General features: G+C 38.6%; 1 protein-coding gene across 9 annotated transcripts in view; it reads right to left on the reverse strand.

Annotated features, from left to right (window-relative positions):
* Positions 1 to 15931, reverse strand: part of BBS9 (Bardet-Biedl syndrome 9) — a 434982-nt gene that overhangs the window by 269003 nt on the left and 150048 nt on the right. Inside the window, exon 20 of one of the 9 annotated variants that reach the window (XM_084619989.1) lies at positions 7933 to 8411. The exons of the other annotated variants lie outside the window; for them this stretch is intronic. Within the exon in view, the coding sequence (XP_084476115.1) occupies positions 8334 to 8411 (78 nt within the window). The 3' untranslated portion in view covers positions 7933 to 8333. Of the gene's footprint in view, positions 1 to 7932; positions 8412 to 15931 lie in introns of those variants that run through there. 9 annotated transcript variants of the gene reach the window in all.

The following is a 15931-nucleotide window of genomic DNA, read 5'->3' on the forward strand; positions in this document are numbered from 1 at the left end:
AAGTTCTAATTTCTTCATTTCGGCATTAAGCAGACCTACAGTATTGTTGTAAGCACTCTATGTGCTTGGCTTTACTGTATATCTTAATCATGCAGTCAGCTCCAGGGACCTACATAATTTAAGTGATCATAATTATACTGTAAGGATTATATGGATGGACCAAAACGTCAGACTTAGTCTTTAGTAAAAGACTGCTTTTACCAGAATGCTGCTTTCAGTTCTGTTTTCTTATTTTTGTAATGTGATGCTTTTACTTACTTGTCTGTTCTGATGATGAGAGCTATTGGGGAGATGGAGATACGGAATAATGACCAAAAACGAACCCAGGTTTGAGGCACAGTCTGCCTTTCACAGTTTAGTTTATTACACCACACTTCATTTCTGATTCTCACTGCACTAAAGGGGGGGGGGGGGGAAGAGAAGTCTGGGTACTACCAAAAAGGTGCTGCTGCTCTCTCTGTCTTGTCACTAAATGTGAAATGGGTTCTGAACCACAGCGTAAGTTTCTCTACAAAGCTCTTCACAAAAGATTACCTCTGTAGCATAATATTGGCATTGCTAATGGGATGAAACTAAGACAGTATGAATAATACATTACATGCACCAATCAATGTTACAGTGTAATGGACTGATGGAAAATATCCTTCAGGAAAACAGAGGAAGAAGTTCTGAACACAAATATTGTATGTTAATTCATTTATTTTCTTTCCTGGATGAAAACAAGAAGGAACTCTTGAAATGCTGACAAAAGAATGTAAAAGCAATATAAATGTTATTTTATCCTTTCCAAATTATTCATCTACAAATCATCCAGGGTAGTATTTATTATTGCTCTGAAGCTTGGGTTAGCTTCTGCCCTCTCTATATTTTATTCCTAGCGTTTTTTTAAAGAATCTAAGCTTTCCTAGCTTTTTAAAACTGTTTCTAATCATTCTGGTTCTGAAAATCCCCTTTCAAGACCAATGGCAGCTGGTGCCATACATTACTGGAGGAGCTGCAGGTAGCAAGCTGCCCCTCACCTCCTAACACCCCCTGCAAGTTACACACTCTCAAAGTGAAAAAGTGGGACACTGTGTTCAGTGGAAGGGTGGCCCCACAAGAACATGTTCCAGGGAGAAATGGGGGAAGTTGCTTGGCAGTCTTCCCATGTCAGACCGAAAAGCTTACACCACAGGGCAGTTTGGGGACCCAGTATTTATCCCCTGGTGCTCCAAGTTTGCTGTTCTCTCCTAGTTCTAACCTCCCCACTTCCAATTTAGCGCTTACCCTCCTATTTCCCCCTTCTATCTCACTCTCATTCTCAATTGACTCTATTCTCCACTATATTCAATCCTGCACACTCAATCCATCCCCATTCAGCCTCGGAAGCTCCTTGCCCCGCACTTCCCTCTTACACAACACACCAGAAACATACACACTCAGGCTGAGAACGCTTCCTCTTCCTACTTAACAGCTCGACAGCTGAACCACACAGACAGTTCCAAACTCTCTCCCTTCCAACAACCCCAGGCTCAGAACAGCCAATGCCAAAACCCCCATCTTCCAGACTCAGGCCATGTCTATACATGCAGCGGCACAGCTGTATTGGATGAAGATGTTCCATGCCAATGGGAGAGAGCTCTGTTGTCAGCATAATAAAATCACCTCTGCAAACAGCAGAAACTCTCCCGCCGACATAGTGCTGTGCACATGAGCGCTTGTGTCAGCGTACCTTATGTCGCTCAGGGAGATGGTTTATTCACACCCCTAAGCGATATAAGTTATGCCAACATTGGCTGTAGCATAGACATAACCTCAGAAAACTCATCCTCAGGCTCAGAACTCCTTCCCCTCCTACCTGACACCCATTATCACCAAGCTCAGAACTACTCAGTTCAGCACACATATGCTACAGTGCCTGGAGAAGCAAAAGCAGAGGCTGCAAGGAGCCCTGTGGTCTAAACAGTCCAATAGAAGACTATATTTGCTGCTCTGTGCCTCCTCCCCATTGCTAGTTGCAGCCCATGTGCTACAATGGCTCAAAGGGCTGAAGATTGGAAGGAGCATGTGGTCTCTCCCATCATTTAAAAAAACTAAACTAAATTAAAAAAGGCCTTGACCCCACCTTCTCACTCAAATTATCACCCCATCTCCCTGCCCCACTTCATCTCTACACTCAGTGAGTGTACCGTCTACAACTGCGGTCTTCAATTTTGTCCTCTTGTTACATTCTAGAAAATGCCCCCACACACCCCAAATCTGGCTTCCACCCATACACTCCACTGAAATTACTCTCACTAAAGTCTTTAATGACCTCTTCCTGGCCAAATTTCAGAGCTAGTACTCCCTCTTCACCTTCCTTGGCCCTGGCGGCCTTTGACAATGTCAGCCATAATCGTCTTCTCAAAATCCTGTCATCCCTAGGCTTTTGTGAATCCACCCTCCTTTGGTTCTCTTTCAGAGCACTCCATCAGCTTCTTTCAGCTCATCCACCTGCAATGTTTTGGTTTTTAGATTGTAAGCTATTGGGGCCAACCTGGTTGTGACTACAAGTCACTACTGCAAAATAAATGCTAAAATAATGGAAAATGTTGGGATATCTTAATTATAGGCATTGCTACCTGTGCCATCTATAATAATAGCAGCAACAGCCTCATACTCCACTTCAGTGGTGCTAATGTAAATAGTGCTCTGTATCTTTTTCCTCTGCCACCTGCAGTCCTTGCGCTGCCCCAATCCCAGTCCTAGGGCAGGATGGAGTAGCCTGGGCCGCTCTAACTTGTGTCAGCTGGCTAGAGTCCCCAAAGTTCCACTGCGGGCTATGGTCCCCAAGAAAGCAAAGTACATTCACTCCCCTCATCCATGCCCCAGAATCTGCTCCCAAAGGGGTTGATTGAGGCCCTTTGTTCTTTTTGAAATAACATAGGTAGTCCTGAAGCTGGAAAGGGTGTATACCACTGACCTTTAGCACTTGTCATGTATCCACATTCCCCAGATCACTCATCTTCCAAAGTGTGGCATTTGAGGAAATGATTCATAGCTTTTGGCCTCTAGGCAAAGTGGCTAGTTGATTGATATAATGTGCCTCAAGGGATATATAGACCTGTCTCGGTCACATAACTGTCAGTTCCTTTTCAACCAAGACCTAAATTATTGAGTAGTTCAACTCTCTAAGGGAGGGCTGGGTGACCGTAGATCCATAATATTTTCAAAGAATCCTTTTTGCAGGTAAACAACTCCTTAAGACCAAAATCCTAGAGGGAAGTCTCTATAGACATAATCAGCATAGAATAATAACTGCCGATAATGAAAAAAATCTGTGTAGAAAGAGATTTTTTTCATGACTTCTAAAAAATGAACTAATTTAGAGCACCACCCACTTAGATTTGGGGCCAGATCCTCAGGAGGTGTGAATCAATATAATCTCAATGGACTTCAGTGGAGCTACTCTGATTTACACTAGCTGAGCATGAGGTCCTGTATGTCTCAAAGTAACATTATCACAGGATCATAGAAATGTAGGGCTGGAAGGAGCCTCAAGAAGTCATCAAGTCCGATCCCCTGAGATATGCAGGACCCAAGTAAACCTACATCTTTCTTGAGAGGCGTTTGCCCAACTTGTTCTTAAAAACCTCCGGTGATGGAGATGCCACAAACTCTCTTGGAAGCCTGTTCCACAACTTAACTATCCTTATAGTTAGACAGTTTTTCCTAATATCTAACATAAATCTCTGCTGCAGATTAAGCCCATTACTCTTGTTCTACCTCCAGTGAACATGCAGGACAATTGATCACCATCCTCTTTATAACAGCCCTTAACATAGTTAAAGATTTATCAGGTGCCCACCTCAGTCTTCTTTTCTCAAGACTAAACATGCCCAGTTTTTCTAACCTTTCCTCATAGGCAGGTTTTCTAAATCTTATATATCATTTTTGCTGCTCTCCTCTGGACTCTCTCCAATTTGTCCACATCTTTCCTAAAGCGTGGTGCCCAAAATTCAGCACAGTACTCCAGCCGAGACCTTACCAGTGCCAAATATAGCAGAACAATTATCTTCCATGTCTTACATATGACACTCCAGTTAATACACCCCAGAATTTTAGCCTTTTTCACAGCTGCATCTCATAGTTGACTCATATTCAATTTATGATCCACTATAACTACTGACCCTTTTCAGCAGTACTACCTCCTGGTTAGTTATTTCCTATTTTGTTGTTGTGTATTTGATTTTTCCTTCCTAAACGAAGTACTTTGCCCTTGTCCTGATTGAATGTCAACTTGCTGAATTCAGATCAATTCTCTAACTTGTCAAGATTGTTTTGAATTCTAATCCTGTCCTCCAAAGTATTTGCACTCCCTTCCATCTTAGTATCATCTGCTAATTTTATAAGCTTACTCTCTACTCCATTATTCAAGTCATGAATTAAAATATTGAATAGTACTGGACCCAGGACTGACCCCTGCCAAACCCCACTAGACAAGCCCCCCTAGTTTGACAGTAAACCATTGATAATTACTTTCGAGTATGACCTTTCAACCAGTTCTGCATCCACCTTACAGCAATTTCATCTAGATCACATTTCCCTAGTTTGCTTATGAGAATATCACGTAAGACTGTGTCAAAAGCCTTATTAAAAGCAAGATATATTACATGTACTGTTTTCACCCATGTATTAGGGCAGTAACCCTGTCAAAGAAGGAAATTAGATTGGTTTGGCATGATTTTTTCTTGACCAATCCATGCTGGCTATTTCTTATAACCCTAATATCCTCCACCCAGGTCCTCTTTGTTTCCCCTTTTGAAAGACAGTTACTATGTTTGCCCTTCTCCAGTCTTCTGAGACTTCACCCATCCTCCAGGAGTTCTCAAAGATCATTGCTAACGTTTCCGAGATTGCTTCAGCTAGTTCCTTAAGAACTCTTGGATGAATTTCATCAGGCCCTGCCAACTTGAATACAACTTATTTAAATATTTTTAACCTGTTCTTTTCTTATTTTGGCTTGCATTCCTTCCCCCCTTGTTGTTAATACTGTGTTGAGTATCTGGTTACCATTACCTTTTTTGTGAAGACTGAAGCAAAATTGGTATTAAACGCCTCAGCCTTCTTGATGTCATCAGCTATTTGCTCTCCTTCCCTGCTAAGCAGAGGTCCTATACTTTCCTTCCTTACTGAGAATATCCCACAACCCCATGAGTCACAGTTCTTTCTTTCGAAGACAGAACATACAACAGTGGCAGTTTTCCATAAAGGGCATCTTTATAATGCCATACACCATGTCAACGAACATAGCAACAGTATCAAGGAACACAGCAAAAATAGCAACTGTCTAATTTTAAAATTATTTTATAACAAAAAGTAATAATTTTGCAAAAATACTGTGTTGCAAGTTTATATATTTAGGGTGAACAGATGTCCCAATTTTATAGGGACAGTCCTGATTTTGGGGTCTTTTTCTTATATAGGCTCCTATATAGTCTCCTGTCCCAATTTTTCACATTTGCTGTCTGGTCACCCTATTTATATAGAACTTTTTATGATTATTTTGTAGGGTTGCTTGCATGCCTAGATTAAAAGAAAGACAATTTATGTAACTGTTTAAACACTTATTAAGCATTCTTAGCAGCATTTGAAGCCCAAAGCCCTTGCTTAGACGTGAAATACAGACAAGAATGAAAGTCCTCAAACAGAAGCTACCTTATAAAGTTGGGTTTCAGAGTAGCAGCCGTGTTAGTCTGTATTCGCAAAAAGAAAAAGAGTACTTGTGGCACGTTAGAGACTAAAATTTATTTGAGCGTAAGCTTTCGTGTGCTACAGCATCTGATGAAGTGAGCTGTAGCTCACGAAAGCTTACGCTCAAATAAATTGGTTAGTCTCTAAGGTGCCACAAGTACTCCTTTTCTTATAAAGTTGGTTGTGAACGGTTTCCCCCTATTTAGCCAAAACACATGGTCAGGATTAAAGCTAATGTGTTGCTAAAAGTAGCAATCATTTGTGGTTTTTGGAAAAGAGGGGTAATTAAAAGGGACACTAATTATTAACATTTTGCACAACTATCATCAAAAACCAAAATACAGGAAGCACTTCTGACTGATTTAATTACAAAGTTGAAGCTAATATCGGGTTCACAGAAAGCCTCAAAGGTTTCAAGTGAGCCAAATTTTTATTTTATTTCACATTTTAAGAAAGTGAAATTCAAGGCTTTGCATAGTTTTGATAAAGAAAGAAAGAATGCAAATGAAATTAGGTGGTTTCAGGCAAGTTTTGCTTTGGATTTTGAGGTTTGTTCAAATTCAAACTGAATATTTGTTCACAGCTGGTAGCAAGGAACAGTACAACAGATCATTTGAGACAGGGATGGTGTTTTTAGCCTTTGTTCATACAGCACCTAGAATGCTTAGGTTCTGGGCCATGATTAAGGCTTCTAGGCGGTACAATAATGCAAATGAATAATACTAATAAAAACAGTAATAAAAGTACCTTTTAAAACAGTATCAAAGAATTAAAATTAAATGGAAAAAGAATACCACAGAGCACTCCATCCATTCTGTATACACCCACTACATTGCTAGGGAAAATGTCCATATTTCTGCTGGAGTTATACCCATGAACTAGGCCCAACAGATGTACACACAAGATTATATTATATAATATTGCATATTATTGTAATTATAATATTATTTAAACTTTGGGTTTTTAGAGAGAGAGAGAGAAACCCCAAAGTTTAAGTATTTAATTTTCTTCAGGGCCACACTGTAGCTTTCCAGATTCTGTTTTCAACTAGATGTACAATGTATTCTATAAAACTTAGCAAGCAACTATCTTCTGCATATGAAAAATAATTGTCACAGCACACACATTTTCTCATTAGTGACTGAAAGATTCTTAAATGTTTTCCTCCCTTCTCCTTCTCTAAATCTGTAAAGTCTGGACAAAGCTGAGGTAGGAATAAGACATGATGATCTTAACACTTTTCTTTTGGCTCTGTCAAGTTTTAATTGGTGTGTGAAAGGTCAATAACTCATTCACTTCAGACTAGGGACTAGGATAAATCCAATAACTTAGATAAACAGCACATCAGCAACTACAGAACTTGAATCTGAAATCATCATGTTGTGCAATAGCTATCCTAAATATCTGCGTGTTCTTATCACTCTAACCTTCGTCCTCCTCCTTTCTCACCCTGTTGTTTTCTAGACACACTGATATGCATTGTGTTAAGTTTAGACTGTAAGCTCTTTGGAGAAGAGACTGTTTTGTTCTGTTTGTACACCACCAAGCACAATAGGACCATGAACCTAATTAGGGTCTTTAGGAGCTCTTGTAATATAAATAATAATATTAATTATGAACATTTGGCTAGATTTGAGTTATATAATTATCTTAATGGGTAGATTCATGGAAAGTAGAGTTGAAGCTGGACATTCCTTTGAGATTTTTTGCATACACATTATAATTTTCCATTTTGGACAAAAATATATATGTAATTTTCCTCAGCTGACCAAGTATCTTCAACACTTATTAAAATGCCTTTTAAGACCCAATTTGTTTTTTGAAAATGTTCTGAAAGCCATTGTTAGCTTTAATAAGATAAAGAAGACTATATTTCTATGCAATATCTTCTCGATTCAGGTATTTAATGCCCAACATCAAAGCCAGTTATGCACATATATCTTCAGTAACTTAAGATAAAGGAGGAAATAAAGTTCATATAAGAGGTGATTTTTGTCAGTAGAAATTTTGCCTGAGTTAGAACTAGCAGGTCAGGCTCAAACTATGCATTTCAGCCTACAACCCATTATTCTCACTACATATTATAAGTTACTTGGAACGAGGACTGCCATTCTCTCTCTCATATACATTTTTAAAAGTCAATACCCAATAAAAATTTAGAAATCATTAAATCATTAAATATTTATTTCTTGTAATATCTATCTATAATAGTGACCATCAAAATAACATTTACATAAAAGAACGAAATGCCCCTTCCTGTCTTAGCAGAGGAAGGAGTTGTTTGGTCAGACTGACAGTGGGATGACAATGCCTTGAAGTCCTAGTTAGAGGAAGTGCATATCTTCTTGCACCGGGACTTTCCTTCCTTCTCTCCTCCTTATGGCAAGAATGCACATGCACATCATGCATGAGTGGGGGATCAGGTTGGTGAGAGTGGAGTGGAGTCTTTAGCTCCCTTAGCCACCACTGGCCTCATCAGGGAGGAAAGGAAGATGACTGGTGATTAAGCATTTCCAGGCATGCAGCAGCCATTCTTGCTGCTTAAAGCTGGTCAGCCTGTCGGTGGTATAGTATTTATAGCTGGGTTTCCAGGTTTGTTGTACATCTGACCAGAACACTTTTTAGGACCAGAAAAAAATGTCCTTCCAGTCAAGCCTGGCAACAGGTTTATTTTCCTTTTTCACAGCATCCCTCGAAGTCTGGTAGATGAGATAATAAAGATAAGAGATCATACAAGTGGGCTGAATTATCAATTTAGCAAGAGGTGATTGGCTAGCAGTCCCAACACTCACCCCTTTGGATGCCTGGTGTGAGGACATTTAACCCTGCACTACACAATGCATCATAAATTCTATGCAGTGGCATCAGAGTAGCTAAAATGAAAAAGAAGTAGCCCACAATTATGGAAGACAGTATTGTCTAATATATTGTGTGTGGGAAAAGAAAGCAGGAATTCCTGAATTTTAATCCCAAATCTACCACCAATTTGCCTCGTAGTCTATGATAAATTACCTCATGTGCATGTAATACAGGAATAATAATGCTTAGTTACCTAGAACACACAGGTGGTATTAGTATTTATCATTCCTGAATAGATCACTATAGATTTAACATGCTAAGTATTAGAAATTCATAACTCTTCAAATGAGTTTTTCTGCATTACTGTTTCTCCTGGCTCATTCTGGGTAAAAATTCTCTATGTGACTTTCAGCAAGCTATACAATAGAGAAAACCTAGTTAAACATCACTCTTCTGATACCTCGAGGATCTCTGTACTTGTTTTGATATTTTATAAATTGTGAACTTCTTTTATTCCAATTCCTTCTTTCACAACACTGCAAGCACTTGAAAGGAAAGCAAGGTTATTTTTTGCTATAATTGTCTTTTGCTGCACTCTGCTGGAACACTGCATTTTCCATGTGAAAATAGTGGTGCTCCATATATTGTTTTAATAAACAATGTAAAATTGCACAGTCAAAGAGAACAACGTAATTCATTGTCTCAATTCTCATGGGAAATTAGACTTATTTTCAGCATTTTACCTTTTTCAAACAAGGGTGCCTAAAATTAGGCATCCAAATGTATATTTATGTATCCAAATAAGAGTGGCTCAGTTTTCAAAGGTATTGAGACCCCTGCAGGTGTTATCAGCTTCAATAGGGTTTGAGAGGGCTGAGCCCTTCTGAAAATAAAACTACTAAATTCCACATTTAAGTCCTTTAAGCACTCAGATTGGAAAACGTTGGCCTTATATCTTTCATTTTGAATATCCCTTTTTAATTTGATAAACGTGCCATATTAAAAAAAAAGTAACATACACATGTAAAACAACCTCTCATTCTTCCCCAAAACATAACAGTGAATGCTCACAAATCAGTATAGACTTAATTTTTACATAAGCTGATGCCAGACTTTAATCTTTTTAAAATTTACTAAATTTCACTGACCATATTATGCAAGATATAAGTTTTAGTCCCATTTGCTATATTACTAACTAAAACCTGATGAGGCTTGCTTGGGACAGAGAGAGGCAGACCCTCAGCTCGTTTAAATGGTCATAGCTCTATTGACTTCAATGGAGCTCTATTACAATTTACTCCACCTGAGGATCTGAAATGACCCAAACATGCCATGTCTCAAACTAAACATAACTTCCTTCTGGCATTCCCACCCACAAATATGCATCTGTGTTAAAACAAGGGGTGGATATCTTCTGATGAAAAGTAAATTTATTTGCATTGGCCCAGAACTTCATGAGAAAGGGGGAAATAAACAACAGATGCAAAGGAACAGAAACATGGCAAGCTTATTTCAGCAAGCTTCTGAGCACAATGAGAAAAAACTTTCACCCTGAGTCCTGTCATGGTGTTTCACACTGGCCCTAGTTCCAGGACACACGACATACTTCTCAATTTTTACTAATACCTGCTAAAATTATGTCTTGGCCTCTTTGCTTGGAAAGAAAATGACTCTATACTTTATACTACATAATCTATATAATCTCTTAAAGAGTCTTCATGGAGAAAGTTTTCCATGGAACATTTCTCTTGCAAAGAACCCTGAGGCAAAAATTGCCTCTTCACAGATTTCTTTGCTGAACTCAAAAAGCAGACCAAATGCAATCAAGGGTCAACAAAACACAAAAAACATATACGGATTGAAGAAATGGCCTCAATGATTACAGCTACCCAAACCCGAAAACAGTGCCAGTAAAAAAGGCGAACATGACAAAAATATTAATCAGAGAAACTACTGGCTTCAAAGGTTGAACTACCAACCTAAAATTGGAGAGACAAGCAGTTTTTCTGTAAACACACAGCTGGGAATTTGTTCCTATTTCTTTTGCCTAATAAAACAATTTAACAAAACATATGTAAGTTAATTCAGTCAGCGAAGACAATTTCCCAGAAAAACAAACCCAAACACTAAGGGCAAAATGTTCCTCTGGTCCATGAATGAATCAGAGCTGGAGGAGAACAGCATATGAATGAGGTGCAGTAGTTTTCTCTGCATGTTCCATTCCTGTTCCAAATAGGAAATTCTGCCTGCACTGAAAGTATAAGTATAAAACCCCACTCAACATGTAAGAATAGCAGAGAAGGGCAAAACAAGATTTTGAGCCTCTAAAGGCAAACTGGACATTCAGCCAACAATTAGAGGAATGATTACAGATAGCAGAGATTGGGTACTGAACTGGAATAGTGGTGGGGAGCTTAATCATATTGCAAATCTAACTAAGGAGAGCTCAAGGGAATGGAAGAGGAAGGGAGGAACCAACATGAATGGGGGGAAGCTATAGATATGCAGTTGGAAGGATGAGGAAGGGAGAAGACAGAGGAACAAATTAATGTGTATGAGGCACAGAGGAGACTGAAGCTGAATTGGAAAGAGAATATGATCCTGTACAAGGAATTGCAGAGCTGCTCCATTCCAGCGAGTGGTGGGGAATTGGGGTCAGACTAGTACTACTGCTGATAGGGTATGGTGGCTTCACTTCATCTAATGTCTGAATGAACCTCCAAAAGAGGCCCTGTTTGCTTGTTCCCTTAAGATGTGAGCATTCATGACTACAACACACAGATGGTGAGTGGGTTTTGGCAGGACATCTACCTTCCTTGAAAGCACACCTTATTACCTGGAGGTAATGCAGATTTGCAGCAAACAAGAGATTCCACCACTATGGATTCATAGTGGCATCCCAGAAGAGTGGTGAGCAAGATGTGTGGCTGCACACCTTTTACACATTTTGGGTACTTCTACACAGTAGAATTCTTGATAAAAATGTGGCCTCCACAGGAAGAAATATATCTAAACTGTGACGCACATCACCACAATCAGCTAAAACATTTGTCATGCTCAGTAAAAGATAGTGCTCAATAAAGCAAAAGAGAATGCAAAAATAATACACTACAGTATATGCTGGGTAATATTGTCAAGATCCACTTCAAGCTGTACATTGTGGTTTATAATGACTACATATATTTCTGCACAACAAACTAAAATAGATGTGAAATTGAGATGAAACACAAAACTGTAGTCTTCACATTAAAAAAAAATGGAAAAATAATTGTTCACAGACATTTTAATAAATTGTATACCTAATGACTACAACCAAAGAAATATCCAGACATTTCAAAGAAGAGTAGATAAAAAAAGAGTTATTCACCTACACTGTAGTCTGCTTTATATTTGTTTCTATAATGCAGATAGTAAAAACAATTTGTGAGAGCTTCACATAATCTTTAAAAGTGAAAAGAATCGTAATAAGAAGATAGTATATATTCAAGCTAGAACGTCTTTTTTTAAAGTGAAGTAGTTTTTTCAGTTTATTTAAAGAACAATTTATGCATTTATTAGAACATAATGTGTTCATTAAAGGGGGGAAAGTAAACAAAAATAGAAGATTACATGCAAAAAGCTTAGCTCAGTTTTTCTCTAAATTCCAAAATCCAATTAAAATTAGAACTGAGACCAGGACTACTGTTTTCTTTAAAATAACAAATATTCTAATTAACTAGCAAATATTTAACCCATGGCTAAAACTCTGCTCTTTAAAGAAAGACTAAATAATGAGGGGTAATTAAGGTAGCGAGGGCAAAAGGTTACTTATTTAGGATATTTCTACGGTAAGGTGTTTAAATTATAGGTTTTATTTAAAACGTATGGGCCAATGCACAAGAAAAAATGCAATTTTAATGGAATGCAGAACAAATTAACATTTAAACATTATAATACGACTCAATTGTATAATGGGATTTTGCTAAGTGTCACAGACCAGAAAATAAAAGTAATACTCCAAGGTATGCTTGTTAACCTCTTCAAGCTAAACATATTATAGGCCTACTGACAGCTGTAAATAGACATATTGTAACATGAAAGACTCTGAATTCAAAGGTACCTAACAAGTTTAAAAAAAAAAAGGTGTGCAAAAAGCGTAGCTGAACAAGATAAAAATATGTTGTTCATATCAAATTACCTTCAGACTTTTGTAAGGAGTTTCACAAAAGATTTCTCCCATTCCTCTGATTTTCATGGCCCGTCTCTTCATCAATCCCCCTCTATCTAACCACATGCTACAGCAACTTAGACTGGAGAGGACTACCTTCAAAGCCTATATGCACCACCTTCTAGATTGGTTAAAAGGCTTTCTGCAAAACACATGAAGTACTCTCTCTCCCTGATAGAGTCTGCCTCCACACCACAGTCAAATCCAGTTGACCTAGGGCCCTGATCCAGCAAAGCACTTAAGTAGGTGCTTAACTTAAAGAAGTTTCACTAGTTCCGAAATTGCACCACAATGAATTACCAGGGGAAAAAAATTAATTAATTATGGGCTCAAAGAAGCCATGTTAACAGGAATTTATTGCACATTGAGAGAAGAGAATACATCCGGAGTACCCGAAGGCTTATATGGTCGTTTAATCATTTATTGATGACTTATTAGTAAAACTCAGGTCTAAGTAATTCAGTGCAATTAAGAAAAGGTTGTAAGAATTATTCAGTACTAAACCATACAATAAATGTATTGCAAAGCAACATTATTCAGTGCTGAATTATGCATTATTGCATCTTGAATACAGTGTAGCATTCTTGCAAGTGCATCAAGAAATCTCATTATCCTTCATCACGTTTCAGAATGTCTAACTGCAAGTACATTTATTTTTAAAGGTTTATTTTTCACTCAAAAATAAGAAGAGAAAAAATATTTTATTCCACAAAAACTTTACTATAGCAATTATACAAAGATAATGGGATATACTGTTTGGTTTGTTTTCTTATTCCTCAGCCCCCAACATCAGAGAATTGCACTCACTGTTGAAGCACTAACAACCTTATTTTAAAAAAAATGCTGTCTAAAATTGTCCACAGTGGGATAATTAAAAGCTTCCCAGTGTGGAATTACTAACAATATGAAAGTTACTTGTCAAGCACACCTAAAATATGAGTTAGGTCTGTTAGACTATGCCAATTGGCAAAAATAAATTGAGAATAAGCTCCCCCCCCCCTTTTTTTTTTGGTCAGTTTACAGATTGCTGTTTGCAAAATGCTGTTTACAGATTTAACATTTTAGCAGTTTACAGATTTAACTGACATTTAATTTTTATTAAAAAATCTAAATTGGGAAAATGACCACACAAGTTAAGTTGTTCCTCAGAGAAGTAGTGGTGAGACCAGGAGTTTGAGCTGAGAGTGTGCTGATTTTAAGGAATGCAGAACCAGAGGAAGACAAAAAATGTTATAAATGTAGAGCAAAATCTGCTATTTAAAACTGTTTTTCTTGTAGTTCATAATAGGTAAGTGTTGGGTTATTAATTCCTACGGAGAGTTCTCTTGAGATGTTTTTCTTCAAGGATCCATAGTCCCGGATTATGTTGCATCTGGGGAGTGGCATCAAGAAAAATTCATTGTTCATAATTAACTAGAAGCAAAATCTATTAGGGTACCCATAATGAGTGCTATAATCATGATTTTATATACCATGTAGCTAGAGCACTGGATAGGGAATCAGGAAATCTGGGTTCTATTTTCTGGTCTGCTGGGTGACCTGGGGCAAGTCATGTCATATCTCCTTGCCTCAGTTTCCCCTTCTGTAAAGTGTTGAAATGATACTACATACACCCCTCGCTACAGAATCAGCTTTTCTACTGCAGTGAATGTGAGTTTAAAATGTTTTTAATACTTTGGCAGCCTGTTAGTGGCCCATCTACACTTTCCATCCATGCTGCTTTAGCAGACCACGCAGCTGTCTCCTTAGAATAGAAAGCAGCCCATCTTCCAGCATCAAAATGCCTGTTATTATGGTGTTCTCCCCTCTGCATGGAGTCATGCAAAAATAAGTATCAAACAATGAGATTTGCTTCAGATTCTTGACACAAAACAGATATTGGGAGTAAATTTAGACTCCCTCATCTCCAACTTATCAAGCTTTGGCAAGATGCCAGATTATGCAACATCTATTCATTTACTGTTAATTTTCTTTTCACCTACCACCAACTATTGAACAGAATACATCACAGAAAGTCAAAACTGATGGGTTTCAATGTTTTTCTTTGCTACTGTATCACAAGGGCCTCTCCACCGCTCCCTCAAAATCCCTTTGCATGCTAGCATAAAAAGAATTACCATGGAGCAGTGGCTGTTCTCCATGGCTGGGACCATTGAAGACTGATCCCACTGTCTGAGATTTTCCATGACCATTCTGCCCGGCTTGGCCAACGTGCAGCAACAATTTTCTGATTCCATTCTCATAAAAGACATGGATGTGCCCATTAAATTAAATATCTGTTTGCAATAAACCTTAGAAAAAAACCTGAGTAATTCTCAATTCTGGGGGAAAAAATAAAGACTAAAAACTCTGCATATATTATTATGGGCTAGTCAATATCATAATTTGGATGCTTGCTAAGTACAGGAAAAGCTTTGTTATCCAGCATTTGGGGGAATAGTGGGTGCTGGTTAGTCAAAAATTCCGATTAACTAAGAATTATACTTACCAATTGAGGGAGGCAGTTTGGGTACGGGAGGGGGCTCAGGACCGGGGGTTGGGGCGTGAGAGGGGGTGTGGGGCAGGGGCGCGGGATCCGGGCAGTGCTCCCCACAAGTGGCGACATGTCTCTGCTGCTACTAGGCAGGGGCGCAGACAGGCAGCTCTGTGCACTGCCTCTGCCCGCAGGCATTGTCCCCCGCAGCTTTCATTGGCTACAGTTCCCAGCCAATGGGAGCTGAGGAGCCAGAATTTGGGGCAGGGGCAGCGCTTGGTGCCCCCGTGGCCAATCCTCCACCTAGGAACAGCAGGGATAAATTGATGTTATTTAATTTTAAAACCCTCCGTGCTATGGAATCCAGTTACCTGAGAGACCATCTCCAACCTTATAGCCTGTCAAAGGAGTTAATGGTGGCTAGGAGATTTGTAAACTGTTGCTCAGTGAAGCATCTCTGCCTTTGAAATTTCCTTTCTTCAGCATCCAACAGAACCCAGGTTTAGTGAGCTTCAGGAAATGAGCAAATGCCCCTTTATTTTGTTCAACATTTGATTGAATGTTTTGGTCTGCTCTTTATTTTATTTTTCATTATTGTATGCGTTACTTTGTTTACTTGCTTTGTTCTGGTTCTGCTGCGCTGTTCTGCATTTTGTATCAGAAAGACCTTCCCACTACTTGCTAGTCAGAGTTACTGAGGCTGCAGTTTCAGTGTATCCATCCCTCTTGAGGTAGCATTA

This window comes from Lepidochelys olivacea (genome assembly GCF_965140295.1).
Source record: "Lepidochelys olivacea isolate rLepOli2 genome assembly, chromosome: 2".
Taxonomy (NCBI): Eukaryota; Metazoa; Chordata; order Testudines; family Cheloniidae; genus Lepidochelys; species Lepidochelys olivacea.